The sequence below is a fragment of the Petaurus breviceps genome, unplaced genomic scaffold (assembly GCF_028583685.1).
Source record: "Petaurus breviceps papuanus isolate PSGF00001 unplaced genomic scaffold, PetGlider_PUasm1.0 90617, whole genome shotgun sequence".
Taxonomy (NCBI): domain Eukaryota; kingdom Metazoa; phylum Chordata; class Mammalia; order Diprotodontia; family Petauridae; genus Petaurus; species Petaurus breviceps.
This window is the reverse complement of record NW_027187287.1, coordinates 4,127,528-4,154,901: the sequence shown is the minus strand read 5'-3', so window position 1 is coordinate 4,154,901 and position 27,374 is coordinate 4,127,528. Positions and strand designations below refer to the sequence as shown.

General features: G+C 41.3%; 1 protein-coding gene across 8 annotated transcripts in view; it reads left to right on the top strand.

The window, feature by feature from the left end:
• Window positions 1–27,374, top strand: part of BAIAP2 (BAR/IMD domain containing adaptor protein 2) — a 403,422-nt gene that overhangs the window by 303,282 nt on the left and 72,766 nt on the right. For all 8 annotated transcript variants that reach the window (XM_069064100.1, XM_069064101.1, XM_069064105.1 and 5 more), the window contains exons 5-6: window positions 26,394–26,455; window positions 27,241–27,312. In XM_069064100.1, the coding sequence (XP_068920201.1) occupies window positions 26,394–26,455; window positions 27,241–27,312 (134 nt within the window). The remainder of the gene's footprint in view (window positions 1–26,393; window positions 26,456–27,240; window positions 27,313–27,374) is intronic.

The following is a 27,374-nucleotide window of genomic DNA, read 5'->3' as shown; positions in this document are numbered from 1 at the left end:
ATTGGATATAGAAACATTAGAAGCTTTCCCAATAAATAATGAGAATAAAGCAAGGATATCCTCTTTCTGTGCTGTTATTTGGCATCTTTCCAGAAATTTTAGCAATAGAAATGGGGCCAGAGAAAGAATTGAAAGCACAAATAAAGATAGGCCAAAAAAAGAGAGAAAAAAGCTTTCCCTATTGGGTGATATTATGATTTACTTAAAGGATTCAGCAAAGAGACAGTTAACGGGATACAAAATAAACCCACAAAAAATCGATAGCATTTCTGTATAGCAGTAACAATATCCAGGATATAATAATAGAAAGAGAAGTTCCATTCAGAATAACTATGTAATTCATAAAATATCTGAGAATTGTTTACATGTGGATACTTGTACAGACACAATGACAAAATGTTTCTTAAAGAAATACAGAGCAATTTGATAACTGAAAGAATATTAGTGTACAACATGAGAAAAGTCACAATACTACCAAAATTGTTGTTCAGTTATAGATGACTCTTTGTGACCCCGTGGACCATACATAGCATGCCAGTACTGTCTGTGGGGTTTTCTTGGCAAAGATTTGAAGTGGTTTGCCATTTCCTAAGTGTCTGAGGTAGGATTTGAACTCAAGCCTTTGTGATTCCAGGCCTAGCATGCTTCTAGTGAGCCACTCTGCTAATGAAACTTCCAGGGGAATACTTTACAGAGCTAGACAGAATAATAACAAAATTCATATAGGGAGGGGGTATCAAAAGATCTCAAGTAGCAAGATAAACAATGGGGGCGAGGGGTGAGATAGAAATGATGAGGAAATAACATTTCCAAGCTTCAAACCTGTATTAATATAAGGCAATAATTGCAACTTATTTGGTATAGATTAAAAAACAGAATAGTATAGTCACAGGGACAAGCTAGATAATGAAGAATCAGAAATAATTGAATTTAATAACTTAGTGTTCGATAAACTCCCCAAAATAAATGACCTACATGAGAGTGCCCTATCTAACAAGAGTTTCTGGGGAAACTGGAAAGCAGTCTGGCAGAAGTCACAATTTAGACCATATTCCACAATAAATTCATAATGGATAAATGACCAGAATATTAGAGATCATAAAATCTAAAAATCAGAAGAAAAGCAGATTATCTGTCTTTGTCAGCTATGGATAGGGCATGAATTCTTCACCAGACAAGGAATAGAGGCAATTACAAGAAATTAAATAGAAAATCTTGATCATATGAAATTGAAGAGCTTTTGTGTGAATAAAATGAATATAAGGGGAGCAATCACTTGGAGGGAAGAAAAGGTCCAATGGTGGTAGTGGTGTCAGTGGTGAGAATTACGTTATCAGGAAATGATTGTGGTATTCAAAATAAAAGGTGCTAGGAAATGTCAAAGTATAGAAAATGAGGTCCGAGGACAGGACATGATTTACCCAAGACCACCCCAACAAGTTAATTTTGCAGAGCCAAGATTATAAAATCTGTGGTTCCTGGCTCCATGGCTGTCAGACAGCAAAAGCCTCCAAATTCCCTTTCTGTTAGGAAATTTTCACTTTCTGCTAATTTCCCATTCCTTGCTATGGGGTTGTGTTGTGTTTAGGGGTGGTATGTGTGTGTCCATGAATGGTTTTTCACTATTCCACAGAGAATTAACCATTTTCCCCCTAATTGCTGGATTCTCCTGGGCTCTATTGTAACAAAGACACTGTTTTTCTGACGAGAATAGATTTTGGGAAACAGTTGCCCAGGGATGAGGGGGCCAGTGACAGACAGCCTAGGTGAGAATTAGAGTTCTCCATATTGCCTCCTCTAACCTTCATTTTCCATTGAGACCATGGAGGTCTGCTTTCAGATTTGATGAGGGAGTGGAAAGGGCATCCTTAGCTTTTTGAGATCAGAGAAAACCATCTAATCTCTGGCATACAGTTGTTCAAAAGATTTTCTCTTCCCGGGCTATCATCACTCCAGGCTTCTCTGGAATTCAACTCCCTCCAAATTATACATCATGTGAAGTTGCTTCCAGGCAGTCAGCATGGTTACTGATCGCCTGTCTGTTGTGTTGCTGAAACTAGAATAAGGGAGCCACCCCAGAGGAGTTTCTGGTCTAAGGTGGGAGAGAAGGTCAGCTCACATGAAGGACCTAAGACAAGGGAGTATCTCCAGGCTGTCTTTATGAGGTGATGGGATATGGATTGTAGGGTAAACTATTCTTAAAAGGATTTTTAAATAGGAGTGGGGAGAATTCCAGGCAGGGGAATGGCTTGTATAAATAAGGAACTAGAAACCAGAGTGAGTTGAGAGAGTGAAGGGAATGAGCAGGTTTGAACCTCCCCAGCCTACAATTTCCTGTTTACTGGGAGCTCAAGGATAGTAGGGTAAGAAAAGTTCAGGTGAGTTTTTCCTTTTCTTTTTTGGGAAAAATTTGGCCCTTTTTTTGGAGGCAGTTGGGATTAAGTGACTTGCTCAGGGTCACATAGCTAGTAAGTGTCTGAGACCACATTTGAACTCAGGTCCTCCTTGATTAGACTATTGCTCTACCCAGTGTGCCACCTCACTGTCCCAAGAATTTGGGAAAGGGGAAAAAGAACAGTTTACCTAAATAACACTGAAGATACCTCACATTCATCAAGTGACAAAATGTAACATCCATCTCAACCCTGAACCACTTTCCCCACCTCAAACTCACTCATCTCCTCTCCTGTAGCTGGAAGGCAGCGTGTTCCTATAAAAAGGATTTAGGGTCCGAGGACCTGGGTCTGAATTCTGGCCCTGCTTACTTACTACCTTGGCAAATCACTCAACATCTCAGGACCCCAGTTGTCATCTTTAAAAATGAGACAGAAAGCCTAGATGGGCTCTGTTTACCTTTTAGCCCTAAATCTATGAACTTGTGACACTTGTTTTTTTTAATTGTTTTTCATTTATGTCTGACTCTTTGTGACCCCTTTTGGGGTTTTCTTAGCAAAGATACCAGAGTAATTTACCATTTCCTTCTTCAGTTCATTTTATAGATGAGAAAACTGAGGCAAACAGGGTTAAGTGACTTGCCTAAAGTCACACACAGATCCATCTGAGGCCGGATTTGAACTCAAGGAAGATGAGTCCTCCTGACTCCAGACCCAGCCCTCTATGCACTATGGTGCCACCTAGCTGCCTGTGAGGCAAGGCATGTTAAATCTAAATATGGCAACTACCTTCTCTAAATTAAACCCACACGCTTGTCTTCAACTGCCATTCCCTGGCATATATACTGTCAGCACCTCAGGTGTTAGGAAGCTTAAATCTGGAAAACCTGGCTTCCTTCTAAACAGGAGCTGAAGATAGCTGGTATTCAAATAATTTATCAGCAGAAGGTGCTTTCCTCACCCCTGCTGTGATGGCTTTAGCATTACTTTCTGAGTTTAAAAAATTTTTAATATCGTACAATTTCATTTAAAAATAATGAAACTAGAGTATCTCAGAATAAACTTTCCCAGGGCGGCTAGGTGGCAGTGAGTAAAGCGCCGGCCCTGGAGTCGGGAGGACCTGAGTTCAGTTCAGGCCTGAGACACAACACCCACACAGAAATACTAGCTGTGTAACCTTGGGCAAGTTACTTAACCCCAATTTCCCTCCAAAAGGCCGGGAAAAAAAAAGAATAAACTTTCCCTAGTATGATGGCTAGGACTGTAATCACCATTCCATTGTGTTTTGTGTACTCTCTCTCTGCCCAACCGCTATTCTTATACCCCTAATAAAAAAGCTTTCAGAGCTCCTTTTGGGTCTGCTGACTTGCATTGCTTCATTTGGCATTTCCCCAGTTATGTTATGTCTACGTATCCACCCCAAATGTCTTTGAGATCCCATAGAATAGTGTATCCATGTTAAATGAGGAAGCACTGTTGCATTGTGTGGAGGCTTATTTACTTAGCAGATGTCCTGCTTGAGGGGAGAATGTTGGTCTGAATGGGTCTCCCTGTCTCAAATCTCTCCTTGCTTTAATCTGTCTTTCACAAGGCTGCCAAAGGGATATTCCCAAAGCACAGGTCTGATCTTGTCATTCTCTTCTTCTCATCACATTCTGGAGGCCTCTTATTATCTCTGGATTAAATGCAAACTCCTGTGCTTGGCTCCAGCCTAACTTTTCACCACTTTGTTGCCTTTCATACACACTACAGTTCAGCCAAACTGTCCTTGCTTCCATGCATTTGCACTGGCTGTTCTTCTGCCTTGAAATGTACTCTTTCTTCACCTCTGCCTCAGAATGCCTAGCTTCCTTCAAGGCTCTGCCACAGGCTCATGACATACCTGAAAGGTTTCTCATTTGCTCCCTCCTCTCAACTTCTGGCACCTTCCTCAATTACTTTATATTGATATTTTATATACTTATATGTCCGTTAGCAAACAAGGGCTTACTGTATAGTAGGTGGTCTACTAAACACTGAGATTTCAAATACAAGTGGAAAGAAAGGCAGTCATTGTTCCCAGGAAGTGTATATTCTAACACATGAAAGGGACCTCAAAAGGGGGTAGAGAGGAGGGGAGCCCATGGTTCCCTCTGCAGGGGCATGGTGGAGGAAGAGGAGTAAAACATGACTGACCAGGAGGAGCCATCCAGGGAGAGGCTGCAGGGGTGAGGTGTGGGCATGGCAGGGGAGGGTGGGAGTACAGCCTGGAGAGGAATGTAAGCCTCTTGAAGGGCTAGCTACACTGTTTCTGTTTTGTCTTTGTAATCCCTGGCACCTAGTACAGTTCATGGCATACAGTAGGTGCTTAATAAAATTCTTGTTGCTTGATTGATTATAAAGTTAGGTTTCCTGGAGATTTTATAATAAAGGAAAACATCTAATATAGGGCAATGTCAGAAAAAATAAGTATATAGGGAAATTTCAGTATTTGTAGCTTACCTCTTCTTTCTCAGTAGGTGACTTTATCCTTATTCCATTTTCTGTTTTGGAAATATCCCAGGCCCCTGGTTGGTCTAGTTGGGGAGAGGGGACACCTATATGGAACTAGGAAACAAGGCAGTGTACGATGATACTATCTACCGAAGAGCCTTATATGGAGTAGGTATTGAACATTTGTTAGAGAAATGAATAACAGCCTAAGACAACATGTGAAGTACTATAGGAAGGCAGAGAAAGCCAGAGGGCTATCAGCAGTTTGGTCAGGGGAAGGCTGTTCAGGAAGAAGGTGGGTCTTGAGATGGCTTGTGGAGGAGGAGTTAAATGGGCATCCATGAGCAAAGATGCAGAGAGGCAGGAATGAGTGGACATGGGTGGACCATCTCTTCAGTTATGTATCACTGAGGTCAGCTTGAGATGTCCAGCCTCCTTTTCATCAAACTATTGAAGCAGGGTTGTGAGTAAGGAAGAGGGTAATTTGTTGTTGTTTGAGGGGGGTGTGGGGGAGTGGTGCGGGAAGGTAAGAAGGCAAAGGTTTGTTACCAGTAAAATCTGTCATTTGACATTGCTTTGGAGTTCTGTGTTTACAATTTTACATTGCCTTTTTCTCAACTTTTTTTTTAGAGAATAGATTCATAGATATAGAGCTAGCAGGGACCTTAAAGGCTATCTAGTCAAAAACTTTTTTTTAAAGATGAGGAAACTTAGGCTCAGAGAAGGTTATACGTGACTTGCCCTGCTCTAAAATATCAGAGATGGGATTCAAATGCAAGAGAAGAAAGAACCTGTTTCTTTTGCCAGTTTTGAGTCTTAGGGCCTATGGAAATGTCTGTAGTGGGATCAGTAGCCTTATAGTCTTATAGTCTTTGGATGAATTTAGTGCCTTCATCCCTTGGCCCTGAGAAGATGTTATATTCTCCCGTTACTACAGATACATATAGTCTCCATTTCATAAAGGTCTGTATGTTCATGTCTTACTGAAACATGCTAATTAGCTCTCAGTGGTCCCATCCCTCTCTGGAGAGCTCCCAGAATAATTGGACATTAAAGTGAATTGTTACAAAAAGGTCAGGAAGGTATTATGTACTTGGAGTCTAAGGTCTAGCAGCTGACCCTTTAACACAGACTTCCTTTGCAACTGCACCCAAGAATGGTTTTCGGACATCCTCCTTTCCTCTCAAAGCACAGCATTCTAATTGTGTAATAGCTATACTGTACCTTTGCTAGTCAGGTTTCTGAGAGCCTCTGTTTAAGGGGAATAAATCTCAGAGCCAGGAAAACTCTGGTCAGACTGTTCATCTCTGCTTTCCCAAAATGTACCATCTGGAGCTGGTGGGTTGCTAATAACTACTCCAGCACATGCTTCTGCCATCTGAGCCGGCTGCCACTGGAGGTGTTTGAGAGAAAATGAACAACTCCCACGCTGGAGAGAGGAGGTAGAGGTGTCCCTTCCCTAATCACCCCCGCCCCCCATGAAGATAATGATTTAAGCAGCCCTCTGGCTCTCACCTTTCTTTGGATTTGAGACTACAAGATGCAGAGACCCAAGTACCAGAACATCAGATGGTTTTGGAAAATAGCCTATGCCTTGTAGCATTCTCCTTGGTCTAGGACTATTTTGGATCATAGGACCACAGTTGCTGGCCATGCCTCCCTTTCCCTTACAGTTTTAAATATCATGGCCACAAGAAAGGTGTTGGGAACTAGACCTGTTATTTAGTGGAATTTCAGATGTCTAAGACCTGCTCTCCAGCTTCTTTGCCCTGTGGCCTTTGAGAATTTCTGGTGGGGCAGTGGGTATTAGTAGGAGCTGCTGAAGCCAAATTGTAATTGTTATAGAATCTCTGCATCTCAGAGTTAGATGGGACCTGAAAGACCATCTGGTTTAACCCACATCTGAACAGAAGTACCCTGTACAACTTATTTGACAAGTGGTCGCCCAGCCTTCACTGGAAGAGCATAAGTAAAGGGGAATCTACTACCCTTTGTGGCGATCTGTTCCACTTTGGAGCAACTATAATTGTTAGGAAGTTTTCCCTTAATTTGAACCTAAATTGACCTTCATTCAATCATCACCCTCCCCTGTGCTCCTAATTCTCATATCTGTGCTCCAGGAAGAAATATCTAAACTTTCTTCCACCTGTGCTTTGAGAAACTTGAAGAGAGTCATGATATCGCCTGTATATCTTCTCTTTTCCAGGCTTAAAAAACCCTCCATTTCCTTTGTCCCATCCTCACATGACATGACCTCAGAGCCCATCACCATCCTGGCTGCCCTCTATATGATGCTTGTCACTTCTTTCTTAAAGATGTTGCCCGCAATTAAATACAATGCTCCAGAAAAGCTCTGATCTGGGTGGGCATGGTGCAGCAGGACTATCAGTCAGTTACCCCCTTCTGGATGCTATGCTTCTCAAGGCAATCTAAGATAACATTAACTTTTTTCCCTTTTTTCTGGAGGCATTTACTTGTTAGCATACCTATTCTTTTTGATGTCAAGACTTCAAAGTAGCTCCTCACCACAAAAATCTTGGAACCCTCATCTAGACCATTATGAAGAAAAGCATATTGCTTACAGAACTGTCTTTTGATTTTGTCAATAAGTACTGTCAGACTTGGTGCTCATCTTGCCTCCACAATTGCAATTTAGTCTGTCTTGCTTATTCATCACATCTGTCAGAGAAAGAAAAGATGGGAGATCATCCTTCTTGTTAGTTGCTATGTACTTGAAGATCCAACAAAATACTACTCTTCCTCAATAATCTAATCTAATATTTAACTTTTCCCAGTATCCCTACCCTTTCATTATTGTCTCAGATTTCCCTTTAGACTTTCTTCATTTCTTCTACATCCCTCTCAAAATGGAGGTTCTCAAACTAGGCATCCTTACAGGATAATTGATGGCTAGAGGATTTCTGAATAGTCAAGGATTTAGTTTGGGGTGTCAGCTGTAGTTACGTGTCATGATTTTAGTGATCTCTGCTAGCAACCCCTCCTGCACTAAATTTTGCCCACTGTAAAACTGGAAGGGAGTGGGGTTGGATTAGATAATGTGTAAGGACTTTTCCAGCTGTGAGTTTTATGAAAGTTATGAAGTTAGGATAATCAGACTTACCTGAAGGAGGTCAGTAAAAAACATATTTTGGTGGGGTCTTTTAATATTTGGAAGATGAAAGAGTTGGGATTATTAGCTGATTAACTTCTACCAGCTACTAAACTTTGAAAACATTTTTATGATGAATTTAAACTCCGATATTTTAATAAGCAGAATGGAAAAGAGGATTATATATAAAACTGTGAATTCTTGTTACACGAAGATTTTTAAAGTGTGTATTAGACTTAATACAATAGTTAACAAAATTGTCCTGTTTAACTGAATCCCCGTAAGTCTTTTTAAAATTTTTCTTTTTTTCTCTTGTCTTTTTTCTTTTATTTCTTAAAAAAATTAAATATTTTGTTTTTCCCAATTACATATCAAAACAATTTTAGCATCCATTTAAAAAAATTTTTTGAGCTCCAAATTCTCTCCCTCCCTGATAATAAGCAATCTGATGTAGCTTATGTGTACAGTCATACAAAACACATTTCTGTATTAGTCATATTGTGAAAGAAAACACAGACAAACCTCCCCTCCCCCCCAAAAATAAAGAAAATGAAAAATAGTATGCTTCAATTTACATTCAGACTCCATCAGTTCCTTCTCTGGAAAGGTAGCATTTTTCATCATCAATCCTTTGCAATGGTCTTATACGATTGTACTGCTGAGAATACCTGAGTCATTTAGAGTTGATCATCATACAATGTTTCTGTTATTGTATACAATGTTCTCCTGGTTCTGCTCAATTCACTTTATATCAGTTCAGGTACCTCTTTCCAGGTTTTTCTGAAACAGTACTACTCATCATTTCTTATAGCACAATAATGATTTAAGCATCCCTCTGTCTCTCACCTCTCTTTGGATTTGAGATTACAAGATGCAGAGACCCAAGAACCAGAATATCAGATGGTTTGGGAAAATAGCCTATCCCTTGTAGCATGCTCCTTGGTCTAGGACTATTTTGGCTCATAGGGCCACAGTTGCTTATACCACACTCATACCACAACTTGTTCAGCCATTCAACAGATGCTGAGCACTCACTTTATTTCCACTTTTTTGCTACAAGGAAAAGCATAGAATTTTCCTGTGACTTGGTGGCATAATGGAGAGAGCCCCTGGACCTTTTTGTTATTGTTGTTCTGGTAAAGTGTAGATGTGTTGTGGTTTTCATTTACTCAGAATTCTCTGCATTTCAAAACTCCCTGCCCTATTGACTTGTCCTACCAGTTTGAGTTTTGATCTATAGGAGGGAATCACCAGAAGCTTTGAGGTTATGGGTGGGGATCTCTGCTGTTGAGGAGTGGAGACATATTACAAATGACTCTTTAAACTGGGATGGGGTGGATGTGTTGTGTGAATGTACTGAATTTTGTGATGGAATTTTTCTTTCCTTGTTTCTGACTCGTAATTTTACAGAAATAAGATGATTCTGTCTTAAAGATACCAGAATTGACAGTGTTGACTCTGTGTGTATGTGTGTGTGTGTGTGTGTGTGTGTCTGTCTGTCTGTCTGTCTTACTATCTTGTTGGCTGGTCTGCTTAGACTATCACAACAGTTAAATAAGAGTCTGTGCTTTGTGATCTTATCAGTAAGTTCTTTCTAATCCAAATACCTCCCTGCAAAATTCCAGTAGATTCTAAAAGGGTTTGTTTTGCCCTCTTTGGGAACTAAGCATGATCTTGAAATGCTGATAGCTTTTTGAAGGCATTCGCTATGAACAAGTCAAGTCAGTGGGAGTTATGGCCAGATCTGATTGAAACAGAAGACTGGTTCTTTTAAATCCATTTATCTAGGCTTTCTCTTTAAAAATAAATAAAAATCTGATCATTTAGCACTTTCTTTGGAAATCCCTTCTTTCTGTCATTAATAATCATTTAGTCCATATGACTCCAAAGAAGAAATCTTACTGTGGACTATTGTCATTCTTCCAGGAAGCCCTAAGTAATTTATTTTCTTTTCACTTACTCTGGTGACCTCCTTGGAAGGCAGGGACAATGATCCTCTAATTTTTAAAATGGATAAAACTTTGTTAAGTGGTTGTCATCTAGTATAGGAAGAGGAAAATCTGAATACCATATCTTTTGATTTCCAGTTTCCTTCCCCTCCCCTCCCCTCCCCTCCCCTATCCCCCCCTCCCCTCCCCTCCCCTTCCCTTCCCTCCCTTCCCTTCCCCTAATATTGGCACATGCTCCTCCACTTATGGGCTTAGGCAGTTGTTTAGGTCACATAGAAATTAAGCAACTTGTCCAGGGGTGGGGGACCTGCGACCTTGAGGTCACATGTGGCCTTGGGTATGGCCTTTTGATTGAGTCCAAGTTTTACAGAACAAATCCTTTTATTAAGGGGATTTGTTCTGTGAAGTTTGGATTCAGTAAAGAGCCACACTTTAGGGCCTAAAAGGCCACTTGTGGCCTTGAGACTGAAGGTTCCCCACCCCTGAACTTGCCTAAAATCACACAGCCAGTTTATGTCAGCATTCCTAACCTTGACTATTAAGTTTCTCCGGGCATTGGCCCAATATCTTTGTCTGTGTAAGAAGGGCTGCCTGGAATTTGTATATATGTGTATGTGTGTGGTGCTGTGTTGAAAACAAAACTATAGAGAAAGAAAATGGAGAAATAAAGGAATATGTCCTGCTCACACTTTAGTTAATGATCCCAGTTTCTAATGGAAGCCAACTTCCCGTCATGTGGGATTCAGCCAGAAGCTCTTAACCTTTGTGTATGTGTGTCATGGATTCCTGTTGGCAGTCTGGTGAAGGCTATGGACCCCTTCTCTGGATGATGTTTTTAAATGCATAAAATAAAATGGAAACCAATCACAGTAAAACACAGTTATCAAAACATGAAGAAAAAGGTTATAGACATCAGCTTAAGAACCTCTGGACTAGGCCTTAGTGGTGCCTTTCCATTTTAGACAATGTTAGTTCATAATTATTTTAAAGATAGGCAGCAAATTGGAACCTCCTCCCCCCTCCCCCATCCCCTGCCCTATCCCCTACCCCCAGCCCCATCTGTTTTCTGCCTCCTTCTAGGACAGTCAGATAGAATGAAGTGCTGAATCACACAGACCTACTTTTGAAGCTATACCGTGGTTTATTGAATCAATTTCTATTAGCATCTACAACTTAATTCAGTGTATATTTGTTACTTTCAAGATAGAAGTTGAACTGGCCCAGGGCAGCAAATATATGAGGGTTAGGTATTCTATTTGCTGGTGATACAAATACCATTAAAATCTTTGAAATGAACTTATCAAATTAGTATCAATGATGGACCAGAGATGTCGATTTTCTACTATATTTGTTTGTATGTTGGTTACCATAACTTCAACTTAAAAAAAAAAAAGTCAGAATGAAGGTTGAGTGATGACATCAAACTAGCAAAAAAAACTTTTGTTCACTTTCCATCATCTATAAAGAACATTAATTTGTTTCCCCAGTGGGAGTCACATAGATTAATCCTCATAGTCTCTGACATTCATATCAAAATGACAAGCATTTTGGATCAGGCTCCTCAGCATTTGACATTCCTTTTAGTTCCACCCTGATCTTTGAAATTTTGTTTAGTGCCTTTCCTCCCCTCTAGCTCAGGTTCTCCCAGCCTCCTTGTTTCTGTTCCCCCTTCCTCCCCAAAATGGTAGATCTCTAAGCCTCCAATCTATCCGACTTCCATCTTTTCAGTGCATTTGGGGAAAAGGGAGGGAAAGAGGATGCTGAAAGCACTGAAGACAGCCTTTGCCTACTTTGCAACTTTCTATAGAGAAGGCTAGGTTTCTCTTCTACCCCTAGCAGACAAGTACAAGCTGTGTTCAGAACAACTGCTGAAAGGATCATTGAGTTCAAATCAAGCTTCAGAGGCTAATTGTGTGACCCGGGGCAAGTCACAGCCTCTATCTGCCTCAATTTCCTCATCTGTAAAATGGGAATAATGATAGCATCTACCTCCCAAGATAGTTATGAGGATCAAATAAGATAATATTTATTAAGTGCTTAGCACAGTATGTGGCATTTAATGAATATTTGTTCCCTTACCCCCTTCCCATCTTGTCATTGCCTGGTGTTGGGGAAAATGAGAGTTTTCCCAACCTAGAAGCTACCTAATATATCCTGGATGTATTACATAGCAAAACATTGTTCCCATCATAGGAGGACGAAATGAAGAGGAAGCATAGCCTTTTGAATTTTTTCTCATAATAAGACTGGCATTGGGTTATGCCGGATTCGGCCATTCCTTGTCCTTTTGCCCCTCTTTATACTGGGAGGGTGTTCCTAACTGGGTTGAGTTGTTTGGATATGCCATGCCAATTTCACCCTTTGACTAAGACTAGAGATAAATTTTTAGAATACATGAAAAGTGAATCATTATTTAACCTTTTAGCCACCTGAGTTACCTAGGTATCAAAAGATATTGGTAAGAATAGGGTGTGGTGGTTCTTTCCAGGATGCTAATGCATTTGACATGGTTTTACCCTAAAGGACTGATTTATTTAATTAGAAGATTATCTACTCCCTCACCCCCTTGCAAAAGAAAGAAAGAAAAAAAATCAAACAAATGATTGAAACCATCACATTCCATCCCATCTCAGTTTCTCTGAGATGACAGAACGATAACTCTAAGCTCTTTGTTTCATAAACTGGGTGAGGTTAATATTTTGTGGTTCGAAGATTTTTCTGTGTTCACTGGGTGCACTCTAAAACTGGTTTTCCTCTTTTGGGGTGTGATACACATGCATCATGCTATACTTGTGATGTCCCAATGTCCCCTTCTCCCCACTCTCCTCCCCTCTCTACTTCCTTAGAGGTGATTTGTTGAGTTGCCGAACAGGACCAGAATAACTGACCCACTCATCCTAGAACTATTTACATTCTTCAAAACCATGACAGTCTCTATTAGATGATGGATCTTTATGTTGATTTATTTTGACTTACTCTTCTAGTTTATTGTGGAACCAGCTGGATACCAGAGACTATTTTAAACCTTGTTTTTTGAGTTTAGATTCTGCATGCCTCCTTGGTCTGGGAGCCACATTTAAGTGGATGAGTTGTTTCTGTACATGTTTTAGACAATCTCTACCAGGTCTGCCCTGCCTCCTTCCTTCTCTAGATCAGCAGGATTGGATAGGGAAAGATTTCAGTTCCTTTTTTTGTGTTTCATTAGAGGCACGGTAAAGATGGAATGGTACAAATGTGGGAGTCAAATGGGAGAAAAGGAAACAAAACAAAATGCTACTGGAAATTCTGATCCTGTGATGCTTTTGAAGAAAATATTTTCCAGCCTCAAAAACCATTTTGGCCAGCAATCCTTCCTGGAACCCAGAAAGGAAAGAGATAATAAAGCTTACTTGAGCATGTTTTTCTTAAGTGACCTAGCAGAACCATTTGGAACCTCTTTGGATTGGATGTTTAAGATTAGTTGAGCTATTTAAGCAGTTGGTCCATGAGATGACCTTGACATAATGCTTTGGTCACTACTTGATCTTGCATGTCTACTGGACTAGATCTTTCACACCCAGCAGGGTTCCCCCCTCCCCCAAACACCTTCCAGTTTTTGGGGATGCATCTTACAGTGCAGCAGGAGTTAAATGTTTGGTAGCTAGCATAGCATCTCACACCACTGCCTTGCAGATTTTAAACTTTACATGGCCTCCTGTAGATGCTCATAAAATCAGTTCAAAAAATGCTCTGTGTGGGCTTATTTTGTTCAGCAACCAGATTGAGATTTAGAACTGTGGAAATAATTTTACCCTCTGTTGCTTTTTCGCTTCTCTCCCCACCTGTGTGCAAGCTGTCATTCAGTAGCCATTGATGAGTTAGGCAGTCTTGGTGTGAGGTGCAAAATCATAGCTCAGATGGACCGTGATCCCATTTCACATCATGAGAAGTTTTATATCTAGGTTTTGAAACCCCTTCCAAATTTCAACAAACGCCATGGGATTTGATGGGTAGAAAAAATAGTCAATTTGCTATTGGTATCCCTAACCCCATGTTATACTTGAGTAATTTCAAATACTATTTTGGTACCAAATTCAAGAATGTCCTTTGGGGAAGAATCTGCTTGTTTCTCAATCATTTCTCTTGTAGAAACTTACAAAGAAATAGATCCATTTAATATCAAATCCCATTTCCTTAGTCTTGACACCAACTTCTTGTGATAATTATGGTGCCAACTCTGTGTCCAGACATATGGTGTGTTAAGAATAGCTAGCATTTATATAGAGTTTTAAAGTTCTCAAAGTGCTTGACAAATTTGTCTTATTTGCTCCCCACAGTCACCCTGGGGAGGTAAGTGCTATTATTGTTTTGTTGTTCAGGCATTTCAGTCATGTCAGAAGACCCTATTTAGGGTTTTCTTGGCAAAAGTACTGGAAATGTTTGCCATTTCCTTCTGTAGCTCATTTGACAGATGAGAAAACTGAGTCAAACATGGTTAAGTGACTTGCCCAGGGTCACAAAGCTCATAAGTTTCTGAGGCTGGATTTGAACTCAGGAAGATGAGTCTTCCTGACTCCAGGTCCAATGCTCTATCCACTGTACCACCTATCACACAACTTGTAAGCATCTGAGATCAGATTTGGACTCAGGAAGATGAGTCTTCTTGCTTCTAGGCCTGGCACTCTATCCACCCAGCCACCTAACTGCCCATTTGCCTGTTGCACCAGTTGATGGTAAAAATGTTTTGCCTTCTTGACTTAATCCTCATATGGCAACTGCTTTGTCCAAACTTAATGCCATAGGAAAAATTAGCTGGGCACCATTATCATCTAGCTTTGGTTAAAACAGTGTTTACTAGGGGTGGCTAGATGGCACAGTGAATAGAGCACCGGCCCTGGATTCAGGAGGACCTGAGTTCAAAGCCAGCCTCAGACACTTAACATAAAACTAGCCATGTGACCTTGGGCAAGTCACTCAACCCCAATTGCCCTACCTCCCCCCCTCCAAAAAAAAAGCAAAAAAAAAGTGGCCACTGTTAATGAGGCCATCCATATAGGCCAGTTATGGCTAGTTGCTTCTGGTAGTCATTTCATAAATACCAACTGCCCAAAGGTACTTAGCAAGACAGTGTGGATCTACTAACCCCTGGCAAAAGTAATGTCCACATTATTGTCTACAAAGGAAAATACCTTTATTTTAACTTTTAAAAATGACTATTTCTGTCATTCAGCAGCATGCCAGTCCTCTGGTACCTGAAATTGACCTTCCCCTCTTTAAAAGGCTCCAGGGTTGCCTTTTCTCTTTAGCACCATCACCATTTCTTTTTTGGAGCTCCCCTCCGAGCATTGAAGTATTCTTTGTAAGAAGCAAAAGAATATAATAAGAAAATAATAGTAGCTAGTCTTTATATAGTGCTTTAGGGTTTGCAAAGCACTTTGGGTAGATGATTTCATTTGGTTCCTTACAACAATCTTGTGCCATGATTAGCCCCATTTTACAGATGAGAAAAATAAGGTTGAAAGTAGTGATTTGCCTGAGGTCATGTAGTTATTAGTAAATGTCTGCAGTGGAATTTGAACCCAGATCTGTCTTATTCATTCAGGTCTAGTGCTCTATCCATGATACCATGTTCTTTCTCAGCAAAACCAACCAACATAGCAACTGTATTTGACAGTGTAAAACATGTTTAGGGAAGAGTGTTTCATTAATCAGTTCTCCAGGATCAAGACCGTGCATTACACACCATCAGATTTTGGCTGCTTATTTTTAAGAGGTCAGCATGCCTAGCTTTGTTTCCAGATTAGTCAATTGACAAGCATTTATTCAGTGTCTGGAAGGTGTCAGGTCCTGTGCTAGGCACTTTCTAGATAATATGGTAAGAGAATAATTTGGATCTTAGGGTCATATAGCTTTAGAGCTGGAAGGGAATTTAGAAATCATCAAGTCCAACCACTCATTTTACAGGGGAGAAAACTGAGACCCAGTGAAAAGAAGTTATCTACTCAGGGTCTCACAGGTAGGGAGTGGGTGGCAGAGCTGGGATTCAAACCCAGCTCCTCTGACTCTAGTTCTAGGATTCTTTCCACTGTACCATGCTGCCTCCATATTGTTTGCCCTTGGGCCAATACTGGGTACATGTTGATAAAAGATACAGACTCTACTGTGTAAGATCTTAATTGTTTAAGAATGGTCGGACCTCATGGTAAGGGGACACCCTTGTTCTCTTCCTGCAGCATCCCTTCTTACCCAGGATTCATGAAGTTAGACTAGATTGGAAGAGGCAGCTTCATTAGCAGCCACTCTTGACATGGGTGCTAATCCTAGTCATTTGACACTTTGAAATGCCAGCTGAAATACTTCTCTTCAGCCACTGTACCTGGCCCTTTAAAGGCCAGTAGGAAGAGAGAGAGACTTGGCTTTTCCAGGATTGAGTCCTGTTGTGCCTGCACTGAGAAAGGCACCTTTCCTTGTCATTCAAACAACCATTCATTTAGTGCATTCTGCAGCATCTGCTACAAATTCATGATGCCCAGTAAAGGGGTTACAAGTTTGGAATTGTGGGCCAAGGAACAGAATGCTGAACAAGACCAGAATAATATGGCTCCACCTTATTTTCCGTTTGCCAGGCTACCTTCTTCTCCAGGTCTGGGGCTGGTAGGGATACTGAGCTCATAAATCAGGAATTCATTCATTTCTCTATTTACTATGTAGCTTACCTTTAACCACATGCAATTATGGGCTTCCTCTAGACCACATGAAACCATTTCTGCTGTGGTGGCTGTGGTTTTCTTTTATTCCCAAGAGAGCAGGTGGTTTGGGGCCATGCTTGACTTGCCAGTTTCTACTAGGAGCAGGGGTTGTATGTACTCTTCTGGCTCAGAGGAGTGGCTGGCTCCTTAAAGAATCTTTATGGAGAGATAGGCATGATCATACTTTATTAGAGCAAGGAGAAAGGATCTTGGGGTGAGCTGACAAGAGTTGGGACATTTATAGCTTTTCTGTCTTTTCTACAGCTTCTATCAGTGGCCAGATTTGGTGCTATAGCGCTATGAAGCGTTTGGGATGTTAGAGTTAATTAAAGTTAGTGGTGAGAATGATTTCCTTTTTTTTCCTGTTGGAGCCATGACTGTGGAATCATTATGTCATTATACCATGCTAGTTTCTGCTCTGATGCTGTGTAGTCTGTGGTCCTCAGCAAATATTTATTTAATTGAATTAAGCAGTGTGTATACTAGTTGGACTGAATGGTTCCTTCCAGATTTGTGTTCTTGTTTTAGTTTTTATCTTTCCCACCCCACCTCCTATGTTTCATCATCTCCTCTTTTCATTGTTGTTCAGTCCATTAGTCTAATCATGTCCAACTCTTCATGACCCTGTTTGGGGGTTTTCTTTGGCAAAGATAACTGGAGTGATTTGCCTATTCTGTTTCCAGCTCATTTTACAGATGAGGAAACTGAGGTTAAGTGACACAGCTAGTAAGTGTCTGAGGCCAGATTTGAACTCAGGAAGACAAGTCTTCCTTACTCCAGGGCCTAGAGGCCCCACTCCCTTTCACAAAATCATGGAATTTTAGAGTTGGAAAAGGGACCTTGGAGGTCATCTAACCTAACAGGCTTGTTACTGTTTTCTTCCACCACACCTACCTTTTTGAAGTTGTTCTCAACTAGATTTCTTTTGTGTTATGCTCGGCTTCCTTTTTACTTTGTAAATTCTCGAACTGGAGAGGACTTTGTCTTCTCTTCTTTTTAAGTTGGCTCTCTCTTCCCCCTCCAAATAGCATCTAGTACCAGGTTCTTCTGTCAAGTGGAGCTTTCTTAGTAACCTAAATCTGAGCACGATGAAGTAAAATATGTATGGAACTCTGATTTGGGTGGGTTTTTTTTAACCCCACATCTTCTTTAGTCAATCAATCAAAAAGTATTTATTTAGCACTACTAGCTGTCAAGCACTGTGATAGACAATGAATATACAGGTGCAGAAATGAAGCAGTCCTTGTTCTCAAGGAGAGAGTAAAGAAGAGGGTGAAAATATGGGCAGCCAGAGAAAGGAAGAACTGAGTTCAGTCTGCCTCAGGCACTTGGTAGTTGTGTGACCCTAGGGAAGGCGTTTTACCTCTTGAAGTATGTACAATGCTAAAAATAGCACCTACCTTAGGAGGTTATTGTGAGGATCAGATAAGTTAACATATTTTGCAAATCTTAAAGTGAGATATAAATGCCTAGCCATTATTGCTGACCGTTGTGTGTATATATATATATATATATATATATATATATATATATATATATGTAAATATGTAGAGAATAAATACAAAATGAATAGAAGGTAGTATCGGGAGGTAGGGCACTAGCAATTGGGATGATCAGAAAAGGCTCCAGGTATAAGGTGATGCTTGTTTGAGTCTTGACAGAAATGGGGGATGTTATGAGATAGAGGTGAGAACATTCCAGACATAAGGGGCAGTCAGTACAAAGGGTGAGATGGGATATATATGTGTGAGGAACAGCAAGAAGGCCGTTTTGTCTAGATTGTAGACAACCTAAGAGGAGTTTATATTTTATCCTAGAGGCAATAGGCAACCACTTTTGATTATAAGTGTTAGGGAGTGGTGTGATCAGGCTTGTGTTTAGGGAAAATCACTTTGGCAGCTAGGTGGAGCATGGATTGGAGAGATATAAAGCAGGGGAACCATTAAGTCAGTCCAGACAAGGTTATACAAACCTGAATCAAGGTGGTGGTTGTGTGAGTAGTGAGAAGTGATGGATATGAGATATGAGGTGGAAGCAGAAATCCTCAATGTTGGCAGCCGCTTAGATATAGGGGTAAAGAACTGGGAGACATTGAGGATAACTTCAAGATTCCATATCTTAGAGATTAGAAGGATAGTGGGTGCTCTTAACAGAAATGGGGAGGAAATAGGTCATCTTTCTCTCCTATCATCTTCTTTCTCTAGCCCAGCAGTCCCAGAACTCTCTAGAGGCAACCAGGCAATGGGAAGGCTTGCCCTTGCTGGGGGGAGGTGGGGGTGTGGTTTACCTCCTGCTTTCTTTCTCTGCTAGGTTGCTTGCATGGTCGCAGGACGTGGATGAGAGATGGTAGTCAGCAACTCTGTTCCTGCTGATGGGATGCCTTACTATCTATCCTGCTTTTGTCTCCTGAGGTCCTCTGCCCTGCCTTTTTGCCTTCTGTCATCTTACCCATTTATGTAACCTGAAGTCCCTTTGAACTTGTAATTTTGCCCCACCGTTGTATCCTTCAGACTTGAGGGGCTTCTTATTTGCTCTGTAGCTGGATATTCTGGGTTACTTCCTCCTAGAGTGAGTTTTGTGAGAGCACTGACTTTCTCCATTTTTCTATTTGCATTCCAAACACTTAGAAGGGTGTATGTACCTGATAAATGCATTCTCATCCTTTAGGTTACGGAGAAGGGTGGGTATAGGGGGAAAATAATTAGTTCTCTACTAGACAGGTTGAATCTTATGGATCATCTGGTTTTAAATATCTAAAAGGTAGTTTTTGGTGTGGGATTGGAGATGGATATATAGATTTGGGAGGCATGTACATAGTCAAATGAGTCTGTGATCTCCTAGATTTAGGAACTCCTTCCAGTGATTCAGACCCATCCATCGATGCTCAGCCCACCCATGTTTGCCCATGCTCTGCTACTCTCTTCTGTGTGGTCCCAAAAGTTTTCCATAGGAGTTCACCCAACATGCTACAGGTCTCTACATAGAGATCATATAATTGAACTCATGAGAACTGATACAGTGACTAAATAAGAGAGTATAGAGGGTGAATCAATCAACAATCTTTTATTAAGCACCTACTGTATGCCAGGCTTTTTACCAATACCTGAGGGTAGAAAGTAAAAAAATGAACCATTCTCCGCTCTCAAGGAGCTTGCATTCTCCTAGGGTAAGAAAAGAGAAGACTCATTGGGGTAAACTCCCATTTGGAGGGTTGTGGGCTGGGGTATGGATGAAGAACAAAGGAGACTTAGAAGAAGTTGTCAGATGGGTAAGAGCAGAACAAGAAAGGAGTGTCAATGGAAATCCAGTGAAGAGAGAATAAGGACTATTAAGAATACTGTAAGAACTAATAAATATGATGAATAGAAAAGCATAGAAAGACTTAGATGAACTGATACAAAGTAATAATGTAACCCAGTGAAGACAGCAATGTAAATAGAAGGAACAACTACCACAAAATAACTGAAAATGAATTTTGCAAAATTACAAAGGACAGATATATCTCCGAAGAAGAGATATCAGTAGATTGGTCACTTTGATCCTTGGCAGAGATATAGTAGGGGAAAGGCCCGTTCATGGGCATGACAATATTGTTATACCCATAGACCATATACTGTCATATATTGTCAGATTTTTTTGATGTAATGATCAGTTATGCTAATTTTTTTTCTCTTTCTCTTCTTTAAAATGAGATGACTTTGGGAGGGGAAAAAGGAGAGTGCTAGAGATATAGGGGAAAACTTGAGAGGAGAGCTATAAAGTGATTGCTTGAGGGAATGGTAGGATCAGGTGGAGGTTTTTTAAGTGTGGGAGACTTGGGAAAGTGTGTAGGGAGCAGAGTAGAAACCAACAAACAGAGAAACACTGGAGACTAGAGAGTTCTAGGGGAATGATTGTGAGGACAGTTTACTGGAGGAGAAGGGATTAAAGGTAAAAGGATTGAGCTTGTCAAGGAGAACTAGCTCATATTAGAGAGTAAAGGAGCAGAGTGGGGGGTTGTATCAGGAGATTTAATGAAGACTAGGGGAGAAATAAAGCTCATGGCAAATGACTTCTATTTTCTCAGTAAGATATGAGGCAAAATTTTCAGCTGAGAGAGGGGGATGGTGGAAGTAATTCAAAGGTGTGAAAGGTTAGAGATTGGAGGACAATGCAGAGTTGAACTGTTTTAACCATAAGGTCAAAATTGGGAGGAGAAGAAAGTAAAGAAGGTATTAGATCATTTATTAAACACTTACTTTGTGCTAAGCACTCTACTAAATGCTGGCTAGAAATAGTGAGACACTGATCATAACAAGCTCCTCATTCAAACTGGGGGGGACACAGCAAAGAAAGTTCAGCTGCAGGGCAGAGGAAAAAGCCCAGAAGTGCTAAGAGTGAAAAAGTGGGGTGCTTGACAAGGTCCTTAGTTTACATAAGTAATTAAGATGGGAATGAGGGGAAGTTTTTAGGGCCGATAGTAAGGAAAAGAATGGAGTTGTTGGCTTCCATCTCATTCAAGCCCTATGAGCAGTCAAGGAGATTGACAAAGGGGAAAGGTAAGTGCACCTTGGTGGTAGTAATGGCTCTTCCCTAATCTTGGATTGGCTCCAGGATAGTCAGAAGCAAGGATAGGGAGAAGGGGATGAAAGGGGCAGGAAGCCAGGGTAGGATGCCCATTGGTGCTCACTTTTGCCACTGCCTTACCTCCTGGTTGCGTTCTGGGATGGTCTAGGCCCTAGACTCTAGGGCTGCAGAAAGAGGCAGGATAAGGAGGATGGATTATTTTAAGTGATGGCAACTCTTCCCATCTTCTGGCCATTGTGGACTATGGCAAGATCCAGGGTATGGCTTTCCCTGTGCGTAGCTGGATGGTGAGGGGAAGAGGAACTGGGAAGTTTGGGTATTTTAGAGAGTATTATTATGTATGTTGAAGTTTCCTAGTATGAGGATAAGAGTTGGGAGGAGAGGAAGACTATAACCCAGGTGCTAAACTTCTTAAGAAAGAAGGAGAATAGGGGCAGCTAGGTGGTGCAGTGAATAGATCACCAGCCCTGGAGTCAGGAGGACCTGAGTTCAAATCTGGACTCAGACACTTAACACAAAAACTAGCCGTGTGACCTTAGGCAAGTCACTTAACCCTAATTGTCCTCCAAAAAGGAAAAAAAGAAAGAAAGAAGGAGAATGGCCTGGGGGCCATTAGACCACAGTCACTATGGATCTAGATTGGATGATAAACTTAGTCTTTTGAGGTGATCAGGATTTATATACAGCCTCACTGCCATGACTAATCTGAATCCCTCTGCCAATTGAGGTGAATCTTACAGGACTGCCAGCGTTGGCTGCCATTTTGGAAGTCACTGTCATGTATTTGGATATCAGTATATATACCATAGTATAATAAATGGTGAAGTTGGGTTTCTTGTAACCTCCTAGTGAAACAGATGTTTTTCTGACAAACAGTAGCTTTGGTTTCCACGATTGGGTAAGTTCTCTCTCCTAGTGCTTCTTTGGAAAGCACATGTCTTCTTTTACCCAGCCTCCCTAGACAGCAATCCATACAGTGGATTTTTTGCCAAAGTCGTCCCTCTGTCGATGGTCCTGCATGAGGGAGCATAAATCAGTTTCTTAGAGCTTCAGCAGCTGGCCAAATTCGGCATATTATAAGCAGCCTATTTTGAGTGTGTTCTTATATAATTAGGAGGAGAAGGGAACCTTGTTTGGCAGGCACAAGGGACCAGTAATAAAGTCTATTCCCAAACCTCGTGGCTTGGAGGAGGTGGTTGGGTGATTATAACTAGTGCTTGAAATTGTATAACAGGGAAAGCAAAAGTGGCCAGGATTTAGGGTAGCTTTGGAATCAGGAGTATGAAAAGGAGATGGTCCTCGAGATGCAAGGGTTTCAAGGAAGAACAAGGCCTTCATGATTTGTTTGAAATGGTGTCAACCTGTTAGGTTAAGTGGGTTTCCATGAAGCTAGCCTTGAGACCATATGTGGCCCTCGAGGTCCTCAAGTACAAATTTTGGATTTAGTCAAAGGGTCACACTTGAGGACCTAGAGGGCCATATGTAGCCTCGAGGCCGAAGGTTCCCCACCCCTGGTAGACTAGATAGTGGTTCATGAGGGTGAGATTTCCAGAGCTGGGCTGGAGGTCTTTCAGAAATGGTGGATTTTGGTAGCATCCATCCAGCTGTTGTAGCTGAAGCTACTCTTTGCTTGACAACACACAAATTTCCTTACCATCTAGATAGCATGGTAGATAAAGTATTGGACTTGGAGCCAGGAAGACCTGGGTTGATTTCTACTTCAAAAACTTCAAGTGACCCTCGGTAAATCATTTAACCTCTCTCCTCATCTGCAACATGGGAAGAAGAATAATAGCACCGACCTCACAGAATTGTTGTAAGGGTCAAATGAGATAATCTGTGTAAAGCATTTAGCAAAGAACTATAGAAATGTTAGGACTTTTGTTATAACCAATCCTTGAATAAAGACCTAAAGACTCTCTGGCATATATATGTATTAATAGCAATTATAGGACTGGGAAAAGAAGTTCGAAATCAGAGGCATCACAGACAATTGGGGGTGGGTGGGCAGGAAGCTGCTCAGTGTGGAGCTGAGGAGCAGGAGCAGAGAGAGCACAGTACTGTACATGAAAGAGAACAGAGGGTTTTTTTTGGGATGTGAATCTTTTTCAGAGTTCTTTACATAAAGCTGAATTTGCATAGTGTGAATTTACATAAAGCCAGAACTGTCTGTATTGTAGCCACCTCCAAGAGGGCCTAGGAGGCAGCTAGGTGGCTCAGCGAATAGAACTCTCGGCCTGGAGCCAGGAATACTTAACTTCCTGAGTTCAAATCTGGCCAGTCACTTACTAGCGGTGTGACCCTGGGCAAGTCACTTAACCCTGTTTGCCTCTGTTTCCTTATCTGTAAATAGAGCTAGAGAAGGAAATGACAAACCATGTTAATATCTTTGCCAAGAAAACCCCAAAATGGGGTCATAAAGAGTTGGACACAACTGAAAACGACTTAACCAAGAGGAAGGCATGTTGCATGTTCAAAATCACCTTTCTTGGGCGCCTAGGTGGCTCAGTGAGTAAAGCGCCAGCCCCGGAGTCAGGAGGACCCGAGTTCAGTTCTGACCTCAGACACTTAATACCCACACAAAAAAACTAGCCGTGTAATCTTGGGCAAATTACTTAACCCCAATTGCCCTCCAAAAGGCAAAAAAATCATCTTTCTTTTCAGAGTTTAAGAAAATTTTAATTAAAAATGTCAGAGCTATGAGAGATCTTCAACACCATCTCATCCAACCCTTCATTTTTATAGAAGAGGATACTGAGTCCCAAAGAGGACAAATTACTTGGCCTCAGCCTCTAGTTATGTAATGAGTGAACTTAATCATTTACAGTTGAGTTGTGGCCAGCCACAGCTTACAAAGTTTTTAGTAGAATTAGGAAAATAAGGCCTGAATGTTTCAGAAGATTCCAGAAATTCCTCAAGGGAGATCCCTTGTTTTCTGTTATCTGGAGCACATAAGCAGATAGTGATTTTTGGTAACTACTGGTATTCTGATCCCTGGTGTAACTGGTTTGAGTGAGCAGTCTGTGCTCCAAACTGTTGGCCCTTTTGTCTCCTCCTGGGGTTTGGCTTTGAGGCTTTGTGAAAGTAGATTTCTCCACTACTGGCTTCTTCTCTAGGTCCCATGCTTAAAGGCAATTAACAGAGCAGTGTTTGAAACTGTTTGCTGGTCTTAGCCTGGAGTATAGCTGGGAAGCTGTTAAGTCAAGTTTTGGAGGGGAATAATGGAATGGGGACACTTGGATCTGACTACATTGGAAATCCAAAGAGTTGCAGGGGAGGGAGCAGCTGGCCCTGAAGGAAAATCCTCACCTCTTCATCCCACCCAGGTTTCCTTGGGTATGCGTTATAGGTTACTTCTCATCATTCTGTATTGTGATGTTTTTTTTTTGGGGGGGGAGGTATAAAGGGGAAGGGGATTTTAGAGCTATAAAGGAACTTTAAGATTATCTAGTCCACCCTCACTATCCCTATTTTACAAATGAGAAAACTGAGACCAAGTGAGGTGAAGGGACTTACTTATTCAAAGTCACAGTTAGTAAGTAGTACAGCCAGGTGTTCTGCCTCCAAATCAGTGCCCTTCCCACTAAGCCACATGGCCGCACCCTACCCCTGCTATAGTGGCTGAGACCCAGAACTTCACTATCACTCTGCCTTCCAGAACTGTCATCCAGGGATAGATTAATCCAGGCAATTGCAAAGCCAGTGGAAAATATAAATAACCAAGACAAGTGTTAGATGGAATCTCTGTTGTAATATCCAGGATTGAAATGACCTGTAGCAGTAGCTAGTTTTTGTTCAACTGCAATTTAAATTTCTCAATCTGTGTTTTGCAAATGGGCCAAGGAACTGTCAGAATCTCTGAAGTGTTTCTGTACTGGAGAAGTGCATTAAAGAGAGATGGGAAGAAGCAGAAAGCATTTCGTTTTTCCCAAGGGGCTTTCCTGGTCTTGACTCAATTCCTCTGAGTACCAGCAACCCCTAGAAGGATTTTGCTGCTGCCTACTAGCCTGCCGTGTATAGACTGCTGCAGAACTCCAGTAGCATGGCAAGATCCAATAATTAATCCTCTGCAGGCAAACGCCTCTGCAGACAGACCCATGCTTGTGTTTTCCTGATTGCAAATGAAAACATGCAACTTATGCACGGAGGGACCTTGGGTCATCCTATAAGACTTGTAATTTATCTTTCATTTAATAAATAAAGCTTGAAGGTTTGATAAATGAAACTCAAAAGGACATCAAAAAAACAACTGGAACTAGAAATAGTCACTTATTCCTTCTCTCCCACCCTGAAATCTAGGAACCAAGCTCTGTATTTTTCCCTCTGTTTTCTCATCCCTGAACAGCAGACTAGAATAATGAAATAGTCTGATTCTGTAGCCTTTGAACTAAGCAAGCCTTTGGAGTCTTTCCCTGACGAGGCTTGCCTTAGTGTGTATTCTCTCTTTAGCTCAGGTAACTGAAAGTGATCATTAGCCTGTTAGAGCTTAACTTTTGGAGGTGGTTTTGGGCGTTTACTTGTAGAAAGTGCATACATACATTTTGTTACATTTTTATATTAAACATACCCATACCTTTCATCTGTCAGATTCATTATTTTGAAAATTTGAATGAAATCCTTTTCATCATTGGAGAGGCATCAATAAATCCCTGCCTTTCAGGGGCTTTCCATTCCACCACTTCATCTTACCATTCCAGCTACCCCTTGGGTGTCAAGTTATCTCTACTTTTCAGGATCCCAGAGTTATTTGTTCATACGATATAGTTTGGGTTTTGGTGGTGATGTTCCTCCGTCTTATCTCCTTTCTGGCATTTGTATAATCAGAAGCAGCCTCAGGAAGGCATTGAAGTACATCTTCCTGTCCCCAAGCCACTATGGTTTTGCATGCCCATCACATAGCTTAAGCAAGTTTTTTTTTTTTAATTTGAATTATGCCATCCTCTGTGAATCACCAAATGTCACTGAGTCAGTTCCTGGAACCGTCAACTACAAAGTACCAACTCTGTGGTGTCGGCCCTTTTATTCCACTAGCATCAATACCTCAGCTGTCCCAGATGCATGGAAGTGGGTGATGTATACAGAGAACTTGGAACACTCAACTTGTCTCTCCTTTATGTCCCTTCTCTGCTCCCCTACCCCTTTCTTTTCTTTCCCTGCTGTGATCTTGTCTTTTCAGGGGATGTACTCTTCCAGATGGCAGAAGTTCACAGGCAGATTCAGAATCAGTTAGAAGAGATGGTGAGTATCAGGTTTCCAATGGCTGGACTCTCCCTGAGAGAAGGTAGATGGGTCAGTTGCCTGTGGGGACACAGTAGGCAAGTTGGGGCTCAGAAGATGACCTAGCAGTTGGGCCATAGATGTACTTTGTAAGGTAGCCCAACCATGGGGCTGCTGTCAGAAAGCTGTAGAAATATGACTGAGCCTCTTGGTTAGAAAGAGAAAGCTAATTTAGCAGACGGTGGAACCCAAAGAAAATAACATGTGGGATGGAGAGAAAGGCCTGGTGAGAAATGCCATTGTCTGGAGTGAGGGGGAGGTCACTCCTCCTGCATTTTATACATTGGAGGTATTTCTCACAGTTAATCAGTGTCTCAGTGGAGCAGCTGGCACTGTAATGGGGAGAGAAGACTGTCTCCATTTTTATCCATGTGAAATCAAGCCATTTAAACTTGGTTGATAAATGCTGAAACTGTCAACCATTGCCTTGTCTCCTGCTCACTTGCACGTTTTCCAAGCAGTCTCCTTGGCTCCATATGGGTCTCCATCTGTCTCCCTAAGTTCATCAGCCGATCTTTCCTTATCTATCTAGACAGGAATAAGCTTGTCTTTCAAAACTGGATTGGCTGTCTTAAAGAAAATTATTTGGCTTTTTGAAAAAAGGCCCGTGTCCTGGTTGGCTCTGTGATCTGTCTTGCTTTTATTCTCCGGATTTTGTACCGGTAGATGAGCAGGCAGGTGACTTTTCCCATCATCAGGCAATATTTGCTTAGACCTGACTCCTAATACTCCTTTCTTGTATTTAGCTGAAGTCTTTTCACAATGAGCTACTCACACAGCTGGAGCAGAAAGTGGAATTAGATTCCAGGTACCTAAGTGTAAGTAAACTATATTCTCTCTCTCTCTCTCTCTCTCTCTCTCTCTCTCTCTCTCTCTCTCT